Source organism: Natator depressus, chromosome 3 (assembly GCF_965152275.1).
Source record: "Natator depressus isolate rNatDep1 chromosome 3, rNatDep2.hap1, whole genome shotgun sequence".
Lineage (NCBI taxonomy): Eukaryota > Metazoa > Chordata > Testudines > Cheloniidae > Natator > Natator depressus.
In genome coordinates this window covers 18,421,382-18,440,664 of record NC_134236.1, presented here as the reverse complement: position 1 = coordinate 18,440,664, position 19,283 = coordinate 18,421,382, and the positions used below count along the sequence as shown (strand labels likewise).

The 19,283-nt window shown below is 40.6% G+C and overlaps 1 protein-coding gene across 2 annotated transcripts in view; it reads right to left on the bottom strand.

Moving 5' to 3' along the window:
• The window catches only part of CD2AP (CD2 associated protein), a 153,423-nt gene that overhangs the window by 58,748 nt on the left and 75,392 nt on the right, over window positions 1–19,283 (bottom strand). For both annotated transcript variants that reach the window (XR_012638733.1, XM_074947494.1), the window contains exons 4-6: window positions 12,106–12,206; window positions 4,178–4,298; window positions 72–259 (exon numbers count right to left, since the gene is read on the bottom strand). Coding sequence is in view for 1 of the 2 variants with exons in the window: in XM_074947494.1 (XP_074803595.1) it covers window positions 72–259; window positions 4,178–4,298; window positions 12,106–12,206 (410 nt within the window). In the remaining variant the exon portion in view is untranslated. The remainder of the gene's footprint in view (window positions 1–71; window positions 260–4,177; window positions 4,299–12,105; window positions 12,207–19,283) is intronic.

Genomic DNA, 19,283 nt, shown 5'->3' with positions numbered 1-19,283 from the left:
TAAAGATATTAACAATATGGTTTTAATTTGGATTCTCAAGACAACATGCTCAAATATGGGCTACCACAAACCTTATCTTGCTTTTTCTCCTCTGAATCATTACTGGATAATCTCGTTTTAAGTTTCACTGAACCTTCTTTAAAGATATCTCCAAACCCAACTCCTCGGATTTTCTTTGGCTGTGCTATTGGTCCAGCTCCAGGTTCATTTCCGTTCCCTGGAGAGGCCACAGGCGAGGGAGAACCAGTGAAAAGAGACTCTGAAAAATTGAGAGAAAATAGTTTTAATGTATAAATTAATAAATGCACTATTACTGTTAATCAGACAGTCTGGAAATCAAATCAGAAAATTGTTCCTTTGTATAAATGTCTTTATGTACATTGGTCTTGCCCAATAGACCTTAGAATTGCAGTTCCATCCTTAAGTTCACACATTTCCTGCTAGCTAGATATTTAGAAAGAGACTACATCTAGGGTGGAGGGATAGCTCAGTGGTTTGAGCATTGGCCTGCTAAACGTAAGGTTGTGAAGGGGCCATTTAGGGATCTGTGCCAAAAAATGGGGATTGGCCCCGCTTTAAACAGGGAGTTGGACTAGATGACCTTCTGAGATCCCTTCCAACCCTGATATTCTATGACTGCACTTACCAGTAATTCTATGAGGGGGGCAGAGGGTAACAGCTTTGTATGGGGAAGCACCTTGTCATCCTGCAGAGGGAGGGATAGCTCAGTGGTTTGAGCATTGGCCTGCTAAACCCAGGGTTGTGAGTTCAATCCTTGAGGGGCCATTTAGAGATCTGGGGCAAAAACTGGGGATTGGCCCTGCTTTAAGCAGGGAGTTGGACTACATGACCTCCTGAGGTCCCTTCTAACCCTGATATTCTATGATTTTAAGAAGCATTTCAAGTCAGTTTACAATGACACTATTTCTGCACCACATGTGTACTGGTAACCCTTAGCCGCCATCAAGAAATCAGATCACTGATTTGTGGCCTGATTTCTCAAACATCAGGCAGGAAGGCAATCTGTTATTTTCATCAGCTGTAAATTTTTCACCAGCTCTGATGAAATATGCTCTTGCATCTTTTTGACTGAGTATTTTTATTTCTACATGGTGTAACGAAGTATGCATGTGTTATTGCTGACAGCAGCAGTAGCTACTCAACTCAGAAGTACTGCAGAACACCTCATAGTTAATTCTTCCATGTTTGGACAGCCGGAGCAAAAGGGCAATTGTGGCCTAATTAAACATTAAAGAAAGGATGTTTCCCATCATAGCTACTAATTTAAGCTTTCTCCAGACCTCAAACAACTGATGAAAATAAGTCAAATCAATTTCACTTCAATTATTACTGTTATTTTTAAAGAGCTAATTATGAACAGGTTAAAAAAGTATCTAAATTCTATTTTTATGTTACTTTTCGTCATCATTCAGTTCACCAGATGCAGTTGTCCAACTTTAATCGTTGTTACATGGTGCACTATTTACAACAGATTTAAAAAAAAAACTTTGAAAAATGGTGTTAAGGGAACCGGGCGGTTTGTTTGCGAACAATGAATGTCACTACAGTTGCATGCAGCTGATGGTCAGGAATTCAAGACCTAGGACAGGGTTGGGCAAACTTTTTGGCCCGAGGGCCATATCTGGATATGGAAATTGTATGGCGGGCCATGAATGTTCACAAAATTGGGGGTTGGGGTGCGGGAGGGGGTGAGGGCTCCGGCTGGGGGTGTGGGCTCTGGCGTGGGACCAGAAATGAGGAGTTCAGGGTTGGGAGGGTACTCTGGGCTGGGACCGAGAGGTTCGGAGGGCGGGAGGCTGTCAGTGGTGCAGGCTCCAGGTGGCCCTTACCTCAAGCAGCTCTCAGAAGCAGCGACATGAACGCGGAGGCGTGGCCAGGCAACTCTGCGCATTGCCCTGTCGGCAGGTGCCGCCCCTGCAGCTCCCATTGGCCATGGTTCCCAGCCAATGGGAGCTGTGGGGGCAGTCCTTGGGGGCAGGGGCAGCATGCAGAGCCCCTGGCTGCCCTTACGCATAGGAGCTGGAGAGGGGACATGCCACTGCTTTTGGGAGCCGTGTATGTGGGAAGCCCCTGACCCCACTTCCCGGCTGGAGTGCCGGAGTGGGGAAAGTCCCAGGCCCTGCTCCCCAGCGGGAGCTCGAGGGCCAGATGCGGCCCCCAGGCCGTAGTTTGCCCACCCCTGACCAAGGAGCTGCTTTTAAATGTTTTAGCTTAAAAGACCCCCACACTAGTATTTACAGGCAAACTGGCTTTCCACCTGCAGAATGCATGGGAAAAATAAGTCATTTGAAACTTAAAACTCCAATTATTTATCAAACTCAAAATACCCTTTCATATCATTTAACTTTAGCCCTTCAACTCGAGCTCTTTCTAGGAGCTCGTATGTATGTATGAACTCCTCAGAACTGCTGTGTTCCATTTCTGATGAAACAAGTATAGACCCACTTCCCCTCCTGCAACTGTGATTTGAGAACTGGTCATAGGGCCTTAATCTTCTCCCTACCTTCCTTTAAGCATGTTACTCTTTGTGCATCTATGAGGGAAATACCCATCTACAAAAGCACTCCCCTCCAGCTCTTCTTCTCACTGACAGGAAGGCTCTAGGCTACAAGATGCATGTTAGTCTTAAAGGATCACACCCTTATGGGGGGCTTACTCAATTGTTGCTGTCTCTGGCAAACAGGGAAGAAAAAAAAATAATGTTGCTCAAAATATAATGCATGGTAGCTACTGGGAACATGATTTTCAGAAGTGCTGAGCACCTGCAACTCCAAATGTAGTTACACATTCAGCATTTCTGAAAAAAAAACAGATCCTTAATAGCTACCACCAGAAAATAGGCTTTCATTGCAAGTTATGCAGAACACTATGTTTGGAAATGAAAATCATAATTTCACAGCGCAGATACTGGATTTGTAAGTTTAACAGCTATTTTTAAACCAACTAGTCTTTAGTCCTGATTCACAGAACAGCTGCTAAACTAATTCCTGAATTGCTCAGAACAGTTCACACTTTTGTCCTGCTTCTGATAACTTTTCCAGCACTGATGCAAAACCCGCAGAAATATTCCCCACATTAGCATATTCTCTCTTCCAGCTCTAGGCACCACCTTGCCAGAAACTAAAAGCTCAGAGCCCCTTATAGCTAAAGTACAGTCTACTGAAATTTGTGCAAAGAAAATGAAATTTTCTTTGATCACTATGTAGCTGTCAAAAAAAAACAGGTCTTAAGATCAGTTTTTAGTATTGATTTGTTCACTTTGCATATCACTGTGGACAGTGTTCTATATGAGCAAGTTTTTCTTCTTCAAACTGTAAAGCCTTCTCTAAATTACAGTTTACAGAAACTAGATTAAGTCATTACATTTCCTATAAACCATACATTTCCTTGGAGTCCCTATCAACATTATGATGCTTTTCAGCTATTACAGTCTACTTCTGCCATTCTCCTGGTCATGAACCCATAACCACAAAGGATTGAAATCTGATGTAATCCTAAAGTGATGAGTTAATAGTTGAAGTTGGTAATATTAAAAAGGGAAATTCATCAAGGACACAAGACACGGCATAAGGGGGATGTATCATACATTACTGCTAATGGCAATCAGAGAATCCAGCATCCCCTCCTCCTAAAATTCAACACTCCATGTGAAGTATTGCAAATTTACTGATACCTTTATATTGCTTTAGGCTTATTACCAAATCCATCCAGGTTAAACCCTTAGTGCTAGCCGGCACGGTCATGGCTGTCAGAATGGGGTGAGAAAAATAAAAAAACCCAAATACTTACTTCTTGATATGAAGGAATTATAATTTTAGGTCCCAATACTAAAACTTAAGTCTAAGCATATGAATACTCCTATTATCACTGAAGTTATGCACTTAAGTGTTTGCAAGATCAGGGCCTTAACCTTAATTTTGTGATTGGAGACATAAGAAAAAATGTAATTACATTTTTGTGAGGTTCTCTCAAATTATTGAGGTTCTCTCAAACCCTGTATTGCCAGGGTTCTACTTGCTTTACAAAGGGATAGTCCCTGCCCTCACAATCTACATAACTTTCCTTTCACTATTGTTGTAGCTTTCCAAAACTAAATTCTTGGTATAAGTTACTGTGATAAGGGTAGTGTATTCTAGATAATATGATGGATTATTACCTGTGTCCTCCAGGACTTCTTGTGTTTCCCCATCATCTGTCAATTCTAATTCTTTTACAAAGTTTGAAGGAAATAATCCTGACTTGCCATTTAGTGTTCCACTCCACCAGCCTTCTTCTACCTGTAAAAAGAGATATTTCCCATATTAGTAATAAAGCAAAGGGAAACAAACTCACTGATACGGCAATAAATAACTATGGCAGTATAGCTAAGAGTAGGAATTCAAATAATTCTATCACAAGACACTATAACTACACAATATGAAGCTAGCAAATACTTTGAAAAAGTTCAAAACTTCAACAAAATTTAAAATGAAGAAAATCATGAAGGATACAGCGGCAGCCACATCTCAAGAAATGTGTTTTATCACTACTTTTCTCAGCACAGCAATTATTCTACAGCATAAGAGGGACCCTCATCACTTACTCCTATTTTGAGTGGCAAAAAGATGTGAAATTAAAACTAATCATCAGCGGACAGATCTTTTTTCCCCTCTCTCTTTCCCAAGTAGAATTCTACAAGTCTGCCGCCTCCCAATAATCAAGTGATCCAAACTTAATGGGAAGGAAAAGTATTAAACTGGTTGTAAAATAATGGATGCCAATTTTTATTTTTTCCCCACTGGAGAAAAGAAGTCCTGCTTAGGAGTTAAAGCCCTTGGGACCCCATGGTGAACTCTAATGCCCCAATTCTTGGGACTCACGGGATTCCAGATTCTTGGTGTTAGTTATTCCATGACCCTCCTTCAGCTGAAGTATTTTTAAACCATTAAGGAAACTGTATAATTTAAAGCAGAACTAAAAACAGTCTGACATGCCTAGATGATAAAGAAACAGGGGGGGAATAACCTGCTGGCACTGTATAAAAGACATGCTATCAAAATCATTTTTAAATAATTTTCAGAACCATAATATAAAGTACACAATCCACTCTTTTTAAATGAACACCAGTTAAATATACTCCAAAAGTTGCAGTTTATTATTGTTTTACTTTGTGGTTTGAAGAGGTGTTTTACATACAGAGGACAAAAAGTAACAGGAAAAAATATTGAGACGTTTACATGGTCTGTTTTAGTCTCGTGTTTTAGGTTTCTGTGCCTGACTCAGGGCATGCTTTTTAAATAAAAGCTCATTTTCTTCATTTGAGTGAAAAGATTTACTGTTTGAATGCAAAGATCATGACTGCCCATTGGAGGACACGTTTTTATGGTCAGGATTGTCTTTCTGACCAAAGACATCCTGGTTCTCGAATATGATTGCCTAATGAGATGACGACTATTGTTGGGTAGTCAATGTTAGGCCTTTTCCCTGTCTTTGATCTGCACTTAAAATTCTGTAGCTGCTGATCTGGTTTTAAAAATCCGGATCCACTGATTGGCACATTCTATATGGGACGGAAATAAAAACTGGTGTCCAAAACCTGCTTATAAATGCTCCCAAATAGCAAAAGAAATGAACTGTTTGCCCAGTTATCACAGTTTGCCAGTTTCCTCCTCAGGCACCATTCAGCTTTTTACACCCCAAACTGTACTTCAAGAAGAAGGTAATAAAACTAGACATGTGTGCTATTTCTAGAGTACATATCACTGGGAAAGTTATTTACCTTATAGTAACTGGAGGTTCTTCAAGATTCGTGATCCCTATCCATATTCCACTGTGGGTACGCACACGCTCCATGCGCCCCCAGTAGGAGAAATCTTCGTTTGCGGCACGCCCCCTCGCTCTCTTTATGTCTCCAACTGAGGAGATAAAGGGCAGAGCAGACAGACCACCTCTCCAGATCCTCCTCCTCTACATGGATCCAGGAATGATTCGAAGCAGAGGAGAAGGAGGACAAGTAGAACAATACAGATAGGGATCACACAACTTGAAGAATCTCCAATTATTAAAAGTAACTAACTTGCTCTTCTTCATGGACTGCTGGGCCCTGTGTATATTCCACTGTGGGTGACTGACCAGCAGTACTCAAGTAGGAGGAGCGTGCGAGGATACAGGAGGCAGAGCAGTTTGAAGGCCCGCCATTCCAAAGGATGCATCGGGAGTCCTGTACTAAAGCATAATGTCTTGCAAATGTGTGGATGGAACTCTACATAGCCGCTTTGCAAATGTCAAGGAGAGGTATTTCCTGAAGCAATGTCATTGATGTTGCTTGTGCTCTTGTAGGATGAGCCTGCACCCAATGAAGCAGAGGAAGATTAGAGAGCTCATAGAATGAGATACCACTTGAAATCATTTAGGGATCCTCAGAGGATAGAGCTTGACCTCAAACTCTTTCTCACTGGATTTATCCTTTGCAGATAAAAGACTATGGCTCGTCATGCTCAATGGAATGAAGTTTCACTTTTTCAGATGCATGTGGAATGGGAAGGGGAAAAAAAACCAACAAAAAACGACAGGTCAGTGAATTGACTGGTTCAGGTGAAACTCTTAAATGACTTAGGATGTAAATGCAATGAGACATGAAATATGACATAAGACAGATCTGTCATCAGTGCTCTCCCACCCTCCTGCCTAAGGTGATGGCCACTAAGAATGCAACCTTCACAGTCAGGCAAGACATGGAACATGTAGCCATTAGCTACATTAGCCGATTAGAATGGCAAGCAAGCAAGCACTGAAAAAACAAGGTTTAAGTCCCACTGAGGAGTAGGTTTCCTTAGTGGAGGACAGAGTCTGATTAGACTCTTCCAGACTCTGGTAGTCAGTGGGTGAGCAAAAACTGAGTAACTATGTGAAGTTGGGTGGTACATACTGATTGCTGCCAGGTGGACCCACAAAGAGTTGATGGGCAAACCCACTGTTTTGGGGGAAAGAAGATAGTCGAGAATAAGGGGAATACCTGCAGCTTCTGGGAATATACATTTCTATTGCACCCAGAGAGAGAAACATTTCCACTTGGCTAAGACCTGGTCTACACTTGAAGATTAAAATTAAGTCGGCATAATACATTGCTCAAGGGTGTGAAAAATCCATACCTGTGAGTGGCATAGTTAAGCAGACCTAAGTCCTTGTGTAGACAGCGCTACGTCAATGGAATAATTCTTCCGTCAACCTAGCTACTGCCTCTTAGGAAGGTGGATTACCTAGGCCAAGAGAATCCAGCATAGGTAGTGTCTACACTGAAGCGCTGTCATCAACAATGAAAAAATTGACTTTTGAAATGACATGCATGATTCTGGAAAGAAATTCAATTAGCAATTTGAATTTCACCATGTGAAAAAAAAATAGCTGTACTTGCTTTGATAAGATACTAAATAGCTATGAACTTCGGTATTATCTAATCTTAAAAATTTAGCTATTCAAAGCTCTGCCTTCCATTTCATATAATCCGTTTCTGTTCTGACATGAAATTAATACCCAGATTACAAAAAGATTTATTTACAGTTTCAACTTAATCACTACATTTTGTAAGCAATACAGCATGAAACTGTTTAGAAGACATTTCTGTGCTAAATATAGTGCATACATTTGTGACATCAACAAAATTGATTTAAAATAGGTATTATTTCTGGATGTGTGGAACATTAGAAAAGCATCTTCAAAGGCAAAAATTGTTTCATTAGATCATGAGACAATCCCTTGCATTTATTCAGATTCTTTTAAAAAACAAAAAAAAAACCAACCTTGAGATCACCTACAGGAGTGCTGTCCAAAACTCCCCAAAACTTCTGGGGGTACAGAAATGTGAACTCCACTCTTCATTTCCTGCTAAGCTCACTTCTTCCTTTCTTAAATGATCAGCTAGTTTAGCAATGGGGTGGTATAACAACATGAACAGAATTCTTTTCTTTCCTGGTTAAATTCCTGCCTCTTACAGGTACAGAATTACAACCCAACAACCAGATGTGTGGTTAAATCAGGTAGATCTTACAAGAACTATAGCCCTCAGACGCCAAACCTTCAGTGTCCGAACATCTAACTTGTCAGCATATCTCCCGAATCTACAGAATTCATGTTAACTGACTCCCAATTATCCAAGCCTATTTTTTTTAATCACACAAGCGATTTGGATATTTGGAATTCTACTGCATTACACTTGCATGTAACAGGTTCAGTATTGACCACAAGAGGGAGTTGCACTACTACTACATTCACTAAACGCCATCTGTACATAGTGGTCACGAAGGAAGTTGCATAGAAACATTCACAAACATAACCACTGCAACAAAAAATGGGATAAAAATTGTGATTTTCAGATGCCTAAACAGAGGAGAAACTGATCCAAGCAAGCTTGCTCACTCCCAACCTTCAGTCAAAAAGAAATCCAGTTTTGCTGTTAACACTTACCAATTGTAAACTTGAATATTGTTTAAAACTTGTTTAAAATAAAAACTGATGTTACATAATTTAAATCAAATGAACCACTGGCCACACATTTAAAAATATCGGCTGTAAATGAAAGATCGATAGATGAATGAGTCTGAATGACAGGACGTTAGTATTTATTGTTTTACGGTTCTCAAATCTGTGCTAGGGGCTTAAAAGGACACATTAAAACCTTGACTGACAGCTGGACAAAAGGGAAATTGGTAGGGAAAGTGGGTTTATTATATGGCAAAACTGAGGAAAAATTGTACTGTGTTTATGGCAAGTTGCTTTTTTTGTTGGTCTATATCAGTCTTCTCAGACTAAGCTCTTCAAGGCAGGGACTGTTTTAATCCGTGTATGTACACTTCCTAGCCCAATATGGCCTCAACCCTGCTTGAGATCTATAGCTGCTGCAGCTGTAGAGTATATATTATGTAGCAGCAGTAAATGTAGTAGCAGAAGTCATAAATATTACTACAAAGAAGGTCCCAATCAATTAATTTACCATCTAGTTTTGCTTAGATTCTAAGCAGCTTGGGGCAGGTACTGTCTTTTGTTTCTGTGTTTGTATAGCACCCAGCACAGCGGGGTCATGGTACAAGACTGGGGCTCCAAAGCACTATGTTTACACAAATCAAATAATAATAATGATGATGAGCAGGGGTAACAAACAGAAAGAAAGAAAAGACTGAGGAAACAAAGGGCTTACAACAGAAAGATTATACAGTTACTCAGGTTAGGCTAAGCATTTTAAATATTTAAACAAATGCTTTTTAAACTGAACTAATTACTGAACCTCTTCCGACAGTCACTCGGAAGAGAGATCGAGGGATTCAATCGGGCATAGCTGATTATTTTTGTAATACAGACAAGCACGTTAACAGAATTCTCTCTAGCCTGAGAGAGAAGGGAATTACGTTATTGTCATTTAAATACCTTCTGTCTCAAGATTTATCAAGGAGCACTTTGGTCCCTCATTGAAATCAGCAACCTATAAGGTAAGCCACGTTGGGTATGTTTTATGTTTTGTAATGGTTTCCTGGAACTGTTCATATTCCTGGTTTTGCGTCTAAACAGCAAAAATTGCCCCCTTTGTCAGCTTTATCCTAAATCATGCTAGAATTATCACCATGACAGCAGCTGTACGGAAGTGTCCTGCTGTATGATTGATAATCTGCATTCCACCAGCTACTATGCCATTTTTCTAGATACAGGGAGTCCTTGGACTTACGATGCCCAACTTACATCGGACGCTTTTCAATTGACTGCCCATTTCGCCCCTACAACACTTGTTTCGCCCTTATGATGCTTGATTTCCATAAAGTTGCTTGAAATCACTTCCTGGTTGCATTATAGTGGTATGGAGCTGAAAGGGGTCGCTTCTGATTGGCTTTGAGGCAGCAAGGTAGCTTGTTGCCAGGTCCGGTTGCCACTTATTTTTGATTGGCTCCCGGCCCCAGGCTCAGCCAATCAAAAAGCATGAACAGTGATTGCTTAGACTCAGCATGTATGCCATTCTCCCTGGCTTTCTGAGCCTGTGTTTTGCCTGCACTCTGGGCAGCATATGAGAGTTTATGTGATTATTTGAATGCTGTTTACAAAATACAGCGTTCAGTAAATACATTGATGTTGCAACATTAGTCATCTATAATTCATTTAGTACAAAAATCTGCGTTACTGTGGTGAAAAATCACATATCAAGCCTTGGTTCAGGAACCAATCCCCCCTTCATACCACTGATTCCTATGGGAAAAGCAGTTTTGACTTACAACGTTTCGACTTACAACGCAATTCTGAGGAATGAATTGTGTCATAAGTCCGAGGACTCCCTGTATTGAACTCTTGAGAGGATCCAGAAAAAAAATCAAAAATGTTATTAACATTAGTCCTTGCAACAGCCACCACATTTACAGGATCACTCCTCCCAGTAAACCAGGGTCATTAAGTCACTTGGAAACCTGATGGAGAAGGCCAGTGACAATGCCTGGATCTATATCAAACATATACACTACTACATTTGAACAAACACAGCTGAAGGATGCCAGGAATGAAAAATAGCATCAGGTAACTTGTTTAAATATTGCCTTGGATCTTTTACCTTCTGTAAGGCTACTTGGTACAATTCATTGTATCATGCGATACAAAGAATTCAGATCTTGGCGTCAAAGGTTTGGGAACAGCAATTTCATAAACATTTTACTATTAATGTCAATGAAAACTGCCTGTTGAATGAGCAATATTCTCTATCTGTGTTGATAAAGAACTTATCACTGTTATACCTAAGCATTAACTACACATTAAAAATATGAGATTTGCCTGGAGGAGTAAAGAAACTACTTATGTATTGTGATTTTAGAAGTCATCTTTAAGCCATAATCTGCAAGAGCATTTGCTCTGTTTATTAAAAATTATCAAAAAATTCTACAGGTCAATGAGGCTTAACCCTAAACATCTGAAATCATGAGGATTGCTCTGTTCTCTGGATATACAAGGCCCTTTTTGCAATATGTATTATTCTGGGGAGGATATCAGCGCCCCTTAATAGGTCAAACTTATCTGAAGAGCTGGAGACAGATCAAACTGCATATTTAAAAAAAAATGAAAAACGAACAAACAATAAAACACTGCTGGTTTCCATGTAGCTAATTATATTGTCCCCCATATAATAAAGTATCCGAGAGCCTCCCAAATGCTTAAAAATAGAAGGAACAGTAAATCTCCCTTCCTTCCTTCGTAGACTTTAGGAGAAATAGCTAGAAAAACATGCAGATTTGAGAAAGCTGAGCTGAAGAATAAATTTTGCGCCTAGGTCCGAAAATGGCTACTTCTGGGGTCATGCTTACCTTTTCCCTAGGTTCCATACTATAGTTCCTGTGAAAGTTCCTTCTTCCCACACTCACAAGCCACCCCACTACAGGTTGAAAGTTTGACTGTCCGAGTAAAGCAGCTATCATGGGAGGATATGGTTGAGCTTTCAGGTAGGTAGGGACAATGTCATGAAAGGTTTTCAATATCAAGACAGAGCTCTTTAACTGCACTCTGTATTCAGTATGCTAATGTAAATAGAATGCAATGGAGTGGTGTGTTCATGATGATCTGTACTCCTCAGCAAATGGCTGCCAAGTTTGATCTACTGCACATTTGTTGCTACTTTGATTTGTTCAAAGGTTCAAGAATAAAAGACAATACTTTGCAAGAAAAGACAACCCCTAAAAGTCTAGTCTAATAACGCAACTCTCATCTAAGCCTGGCTCCTGTGTGTGAACTTACTGATGATCAGCCAGAAATAACTTGAGTCCATATAGCAACACAACCTCTAGGCAAAGATCACACGTACAAACCATAAAGAACTAGAAAGTATTTTTAGGAAATTAATGTGTAATGGAACATGATTTACTAATGTACATGTTATTCCTTGAATAACTTACAGACTAATATTTGCTAAACACTAGGTCTTTGTTAATTTAACATTTTGCTATTCCTAAAACAGAAAACCTCTAAACTAAAAATTTTAGAGACACAGAAAATCATGCCTCCCTCACCATTTTTGCAACGTTTCAGCCAAATAAAGGTTTCAATTGGGCCAAATGCGAGGGGATTAGTTCTATAAACATAACTTACCTCTTCATTAATGTCAATAACATCCCCCACCTTGAGCTCCAGTTCATCCTCGTTCTGTGGAATATACTCAAACAGCACTTTACACTGCCGCTTCTTTAACTCTGGTGGAAGGGACATTATAAAAACATAATTAAAATGAAACTGCCTAAAAATAAATTGTGTACTTTTCCATATTCAAATCTTTCAAGGATCATATCTGAACGCAACACGTGTAAATCATCCCAAGGAGCTAACTATACTTCCTTAGTTTCTAGTTTTCCAGTTGTCCATTTACATCAGTATAAATCCAGCTTGCCCTGAGCTAGGTAGACCTTTACAAATACTGACTGCTTTCATTTTTGAACTTTACACTCTGCCAATTACAAAGGAGTAAACAGTGTACTACCAATTACCAGCATATTAATACAAAGCTTTATTGACATAACTGAGTCATAGATTAAGCAGTTCAATTATTTTCAAGCTACTTCCTGTGAGAAGACTGCAACAATCAAAACAGCTGTCAGCTACCTACTGCACTGATCTAGGCATAGGGAGTAATTCTGGTGTACATTTATGAATCTCAAGTTTTATGACCACACTTGCTCGCAAACACTCATCCCTACAAAAATGTCAGATGATCTGCAGAGCAAGGAAATGCTGACATCCTTTGCATGAAATAAAAATACCTTGTTAGGCATTAATTTGGGGGTAATGATATTTGTTTTGCCTGAGCATTCAGAACCTGAACATGATTAAAAAAAAAAAAAAAAAAGGGGGCATGGGTTTCATTGGACTCTGAGGAGTACAAAAAACTTTTCCCAGTTCCAGCATGTAAATCAGGATATGAAGCCTATCATTTAATCAATCAGTATTAAGTGGCACAAAAAGAATCTAGGAAGAAAAGGCAACCCACTACAGGATATTTCACAGACGAAAGATACACGGCTATGCAAATATTAAAGGACTGATGGCATCCTGGTAAGAGAGAGCTCAAGCAGCTTGCACCACAAGCCAAATCTATACATGTCACAAGGTTAGACTTTTCCAGATTAATATTGAAATGACACTACTGTAGCAGTCTTGATGGTTTCTTCTTATCCCACTAGAAGTAGAACTTCTAGAAGAAGTTTTCCAGCTAATAAGCAGATAGTAAACTTTCCAAGGCAACTTCCATCTTGAATGAACATTTTTATTCTGGGTGTATTAACAGGAGTGTTGTATGTATGATACAGGAGGTAACTGTCCTGCTTTATTCAGCACTGGTGATGCTTCAGCTGGAGTGCCGTGTCCAGGTTTGGGCACCACACTTTAAAGAAAAAAAAAAAAAAAAAGATGTGGACAAATTGGAGTGTGTGTCCAGGGAAGAGCAACAAAAACAACAGGCTTAGAAAATCTGACCTTTGAGGAAAGGTTAAAAAACTGGGCATGATTAGTCTTGAGAAAAAGACGACTGAAAGAGGGACCTGATAAGAGTCTTCATAGATCTTAAGAGCTATTATATGGTGATCAGTGGTTCTCCATATCCACTGAGATAGGACAAATAATAAGATTAATCCGCAGCGAAGGAGATTTAGGTTAGATATTGGGGAAAACTTTCCCACTATAAGGGTGGTTAAATTCTGATATAGGTTACCAAGGAAGATTGTGGAAACCCCATCATAGAAGGTTTTTAAGGACAGGTTAGACAAACACCTGTCGAGGATTGTCTAAGTATACTTGGTCCTGCCTCAGTAGAGTGGAATGGACTATGAGGTCCCTTCGAGGCCTCTCAAGGTCCCTTCCAGCCCTACATTTCTATGATTTTATTATTATTATTTGTATTCCAGTACTGCCCAACTACTGCTGGGTGCTGTCAACACACAGAGACAGTTCCCGACACAGATGCCAAAATTTAAGACAACATATAAAAAAAGCATGGGGCAACAATCTTTACTTACATGATATACATTGCTTTTTGGTTACTTAAGTACACAGCTGCTACACTGGCTACCCCCAACCTCTACATCTCAGGAGGAGAAAAGCTATGTGCCTTCAATAAAGCCTTAAAGTTCACTTTACCAGTTGAAAAGATCTAAAAGCTGCCACTGAGATTACAGAACTGCCCCCAAACTCACAATTAGAATTAAGAATGTATTACCTTAGGGGACATACAGAGGAAAACATGTTTATAATCTAAAAGAGCCAGAAGATAGATAAGAAAAACCACAAGCAATATGTTCAAGATCCATATACTGTGGGTTACTTTCTAAAAATATTTTCCCTAATCTGCCCCATTTCCATACTGATCCTGTGCCATTGCTGCCAAGACAATATACCCACCTGGCCAGAAATAGGCTTTGGTTCACTGCAAGGGGGTGTTTTACAAAAAAAACACAAAAAAACCCACCACATACATCCCAATCAAGAAGTGTTCTTGTGTTACTGATTATTGAAAGTGTAAAGGGCCTCACTGGCCTCTCCTGCCCCTCTGCTATCTTCCAGGCAGCTCCAGTTGCCCTTCCTCACATTGTGGGATGAAGGGATGTGCCTACGCATGCTTTGCGGGCTCCTTGGGTCAGGAACAGAAGGCAGCAAGAATTCAAAAACTGGCTGAATATGTGGTCAAATGCAACATGGTTCCACCACTCCACTTAAAGGGACAGGCTGGGGAGGCTAATTGGAACATAAGCAGCTTGTGGTGTTCTGGTGATGTACTAGTACTTCATGTAATTTCATAATTATAGTTCACCTAGAACAGTGGTCCCTAAACTGTGGGGAATGCCCCCTCGAGGGGACATGAAGGAACGCTGAAGGTGGCAGAGTGGGGCCCAGGTCAGCCCCCATGAGAGGTTGGGAGGGATCACCACCCAGCTGTGCTCTGCTCCAGCCCAGCCGCAGCAAGGCCTGCAACCCCGGCCACAGGCCCAACCTGGCTCCAGCCTCTGATCCGGCCCCTGCAGGGACATGGACAGATTTTATTCTAGCAATTTATAGCCATACCCAATATTCACATGTATTAAGTCTTCCAGGGATGGAAGATACTAATTTTGATGATACTTTGCTCAATTTCAAAAATATTTTAACTCAATACAGTAGAGCATCTTTTAATAATATGGCCCCAAGCAGGATCTCGTCAAAGGAAAGAGCTCTTTGTCTGCCCTGCAAAGGCTTACTAATGCTGCTGAGTCAGCCACATTTTGAACTAAGTTAGTGATCTTTCTTCTCTAAAAGGTCATGAGGGAAGTAGTCCCAAAAGTGGGTCTGAAGTTCCCTCAGATGCTGACTCAAGTTCGTGACCAATTTTCTTGAGGACGTCTAAATCAAGAGGAAATTACACCACGTTTCTGCCTTGTGCTCAAAGAGACCAGTTTCCAAGCTTCCTTAAGAATGCTTCTTCTTTGTCAAGCTTACACAGAACATTCATATTCTGCTCCTGGAGAGAAGCTCATTCAGATGCTCAAGGCAGTCAAAGGTAAACATGGCACTTAAGATTAATATAAAAAGCATGAACAAAAGGAGATTGCTGATCATTCAGGGAAACATACATTTCCACTCATAATCTGAAGTCTTTCACATATTACCTTGTGAGAGCCACCTCACTTCCGTGGGGAAAGGGAAGTACTGATGAAGAGAACCCACGTCATCATAGAGCAATACAAAGTCAAAATACACTGGAGCTCTTTTAAATGACGTTCACTCCTTTAACAACTTCACAAAGAACCAGCACAGTCCTTCACGCACTTTCTTAGTGGCAAGAGCCTGGCAATAAAAACAGTAAAGCCATAAGACATTAGGTGCCACAGCTGGATCCATGCTTCTGGCTGCTGAAAAATACTTCTGTGCTAAATGCCACACTGAGCCTGGAAATGGGAGCATTCAACATAAATCTGCATATAGCTTAACTTTTGTTTTAGCTTTCTTGTTTCTTTTTCTGCTCATTCAGAAAGCTTTTCAATTAATGTTCCCACCTCAGAAACTTTGCCAGGTAAGACACTGCATATGTAGCGCATGTACTTTCTTGCAAAAGCCACAGAAGTCCTCCCCCAAAGAATATATAGTAAAATAACTTCAGTTTCACATTAAAATAGATATTAAAAGCAAAAAAAGTAAAGACTTTTTAAATGTTAAATAAAGGAGCTAGTGTCTACACATATAGATAAGAGATATTGTCCCAATGCTATTAGAAACAGTCCTAAAGAATGGCCACACTCAGTAACATTGGAGAAGAATGTGCACAACAGTATTCTTCAGACACCTTGGAGGAAGTTAACTGCCAAAGAACCAGCTCTGTATTAGCAGTTTTTAGGAGAGGATATAGCAACATAGGTGGCTGACAAAATAAGGAAAAGTCAAATTACATAGAGAGTAATTGTCACAGGGCATGCCTGCCCTGCCTCTCACTTGCTGGCCCAGCATACTTCTGCAGGTGCTCCGTGCCTCAATTTCCTGTCCCCCAGGTTTTCTGTTTCTCCCAGGGATTCAGGTGACTCAACCCTCTGGCTGGGTCACTCTCGAATTCAACCTCCTTTTGGAGTAACAAAAGACCAAAAAAACCAAAAGTTACTTTTGCCCCACTTGGGCTCCTCTTCAGCCTGCCTTCTGTGAGTCTCTGCACTTTGGAATATAGCAAAGACTCCCAAGCTGCTTCCCTGGAGTCCCCTAAACCCTGCTTTAGGGCTGTCCACAGGAGCCCAGTTAGCTCTCTGTAGTTCTTCCTCCCAAACTGGGTTTTCTCAGACCCTTATTAGGCCCAGGTGTTTATCAGGCTATCATCTGACCCCAATTAGTCCGGCTCCCCCCGTGTCTGGGGACAGGGCAGCTAATTATGGCACAGGCAGGGCTGACTGAACAAGGCTAGCTAGTCCCAGGCCTCCCTGTTGCAGTAACGTACAGTTCTTTAATGGAACAAGCAAAATTGTCTGTGCTGGAAATCGCTGTGATAAAAGAAAGTTTTGAGTTTTTAACTCTTAGCAGTTATTTAGTGCTGTTCTGGCCCCTCATGCTGAAGAACCTGCCTGACATTCGCAAAGTTTTGTGACATCAAGTTACTTTTCCAAACAACAATTGGCATTGAAGATGGAATCCTGATGCAGCAATACAAATGAAACCGAGTGACTGCAGAGGGCTAGGGAAACAGAAAGGAAACTTCAGCCTGCTGCCACTTCAACTGAGTAGACTGCTGATTTTGAGGGGAAAAAAAAGGTTAAAACTTCCTAACTATTTGGGGAAAATGGACTTGTTTGATAGCTCAGTAAAGGACTGGCCCACCTACATAGAGATTGGAATTGTTTATTACAGTTAACAGTAAAAACGGATGAGAAGAGAGTGTCCATTTCACAGAATGTATCAAAGACTTCAATTTATAACCTGCTGCATAGTTAAAAGCTCCTACTGAATCCACAGAAAACACTTACCAAGTGTGGAAATTCTACAAAATCACCCACCCCTAAAGCCACTAATGACTTGAGATTATGTTCATTTTTGTATATGGAACCAAAAAGAAAATGAAAATTTCTGAATATCTGGCTTGATTAAGGAAATTAACAGAGCATTGATAGTTTAAGTGATGCATTAAGGGACTGGTTAGCATGTGGTATACAAAATGAAGTAATACAAAAACCATCTACTGACTGAAGCTAATTTGACCCTAAAATATGCACAAGAAATTGTAGTATCATTTGAGACAGCTACTAAAGGTGTCAGGGAGCGGAGAGAGTATCATGTAACCTATGCAATAAATAAACCGAGGGCTAGGCAGAAAGCACAATATAGACAACACTAAAATAAACCTGTGCTTTTGCTAGAGGCACAATCTCACAATACAGATGATTGTTGGTTCAAGGACAAACCCTGTAGAAACCATAAATTTTAGATTCATCAGTTTGCAGAGATCACGGGATCCAAGAAGAATGCTATAGCATCTCTACAGCTGTTTAAACTTAGCAGACAATAAATTGGGTGTTCTCTGGATTTCTTTAACAGTGGAAGGAGCAACAAATCGAAATACATGGATTGCCAATTTTGTTATTTCACAGTCTTAGTAAGAGATTTCCCAGATAATCTGTGGAAACCTGGAATGATTACATCACAGGCTGGTCCTCTGTTTTATTGAATAGAAGTTGCACCAAACATGTCATAGAGAAGACAAGTAAACCAGCTTTTCAATGCAATTTCTACACATATGTGCTGACCCACTTCTTAGGAGGCATTGCCAGTTGACAGGCCAACAGTATATTAACATTTTATGAATTCATATTCTCTTGGTCAGTCAGTGTAATATAAAAAACTTGGTCAGCCGAATCCACAGACTGAGTGAGGAAGCCCAGCTGGGAGGACTGATCTGAGCTGGGCTTTACGACGACAGAAAACTGGAAGCTGAAAGGGGGCTGCTGGGAAACTCTGCAGTCACTTCCTAGGAGAAGGGAGGTGCATTTGGGCCAGAAACCCAGAGAGGGGGGAAGCCAGGAAGGTAGCATAGGACTCAGGTCTTACTGCCTTTACCTAAGAGGGAACAGGCCCTTGACTACTTGCTAGAGGATCCCAGAGTAGAAGGAAGGCCCAGGTTCCCCTGCCAGCCACTGAGGGGTTGGCACTATGCGCCAGTGAATGGGAAGACTGCTTAGGATGACTGACTGAATTCTTCAATACCCCAGAAGGGGAAAACGCATAGAGAGATGATTCACGAAGAAGCAGCGGAAGTTTGTGAAGCGAGAGAGGGGCTGCAGACCCAGAGAGAGAAGCGGAGAGACTGCATGCAAGCACGGGAAGGGGTGTTGACCTGATGAGCTATTCCTGAGAGTGACCAGGAGGAGGTGCCATCCTAGTGGAGTGGAGCACCCCATCGCACATCCCAGAATCATATTAGCCTTTTTTGCAGCTGCATGACACTGACAACTCATATTCAGTTTATGGTCCACTATAACCCCCAGATCCATTACAGCAGTACTGCCACCTAGTTAGTTATTTCCCATTTGTAGCTGTGCATTGATTTTCCATCTTAAGTGAAGTATTCTGCACTTGTCTTTATTGAATTCATCATGTTGAACACAGACCAATTCTCCAATTTGTCCAGGTCATTCTGAATTTTAAATCTGTTCTCCCAGGTGCTTGCAACCCCTCCAAGTTTGGAGTCATCTGAAAATTTTATAAGCACACTCTCCACTCCACTATCCAACTCATTAATGAATATATATTGAAGAGTACTGGACCCAGGAATGACC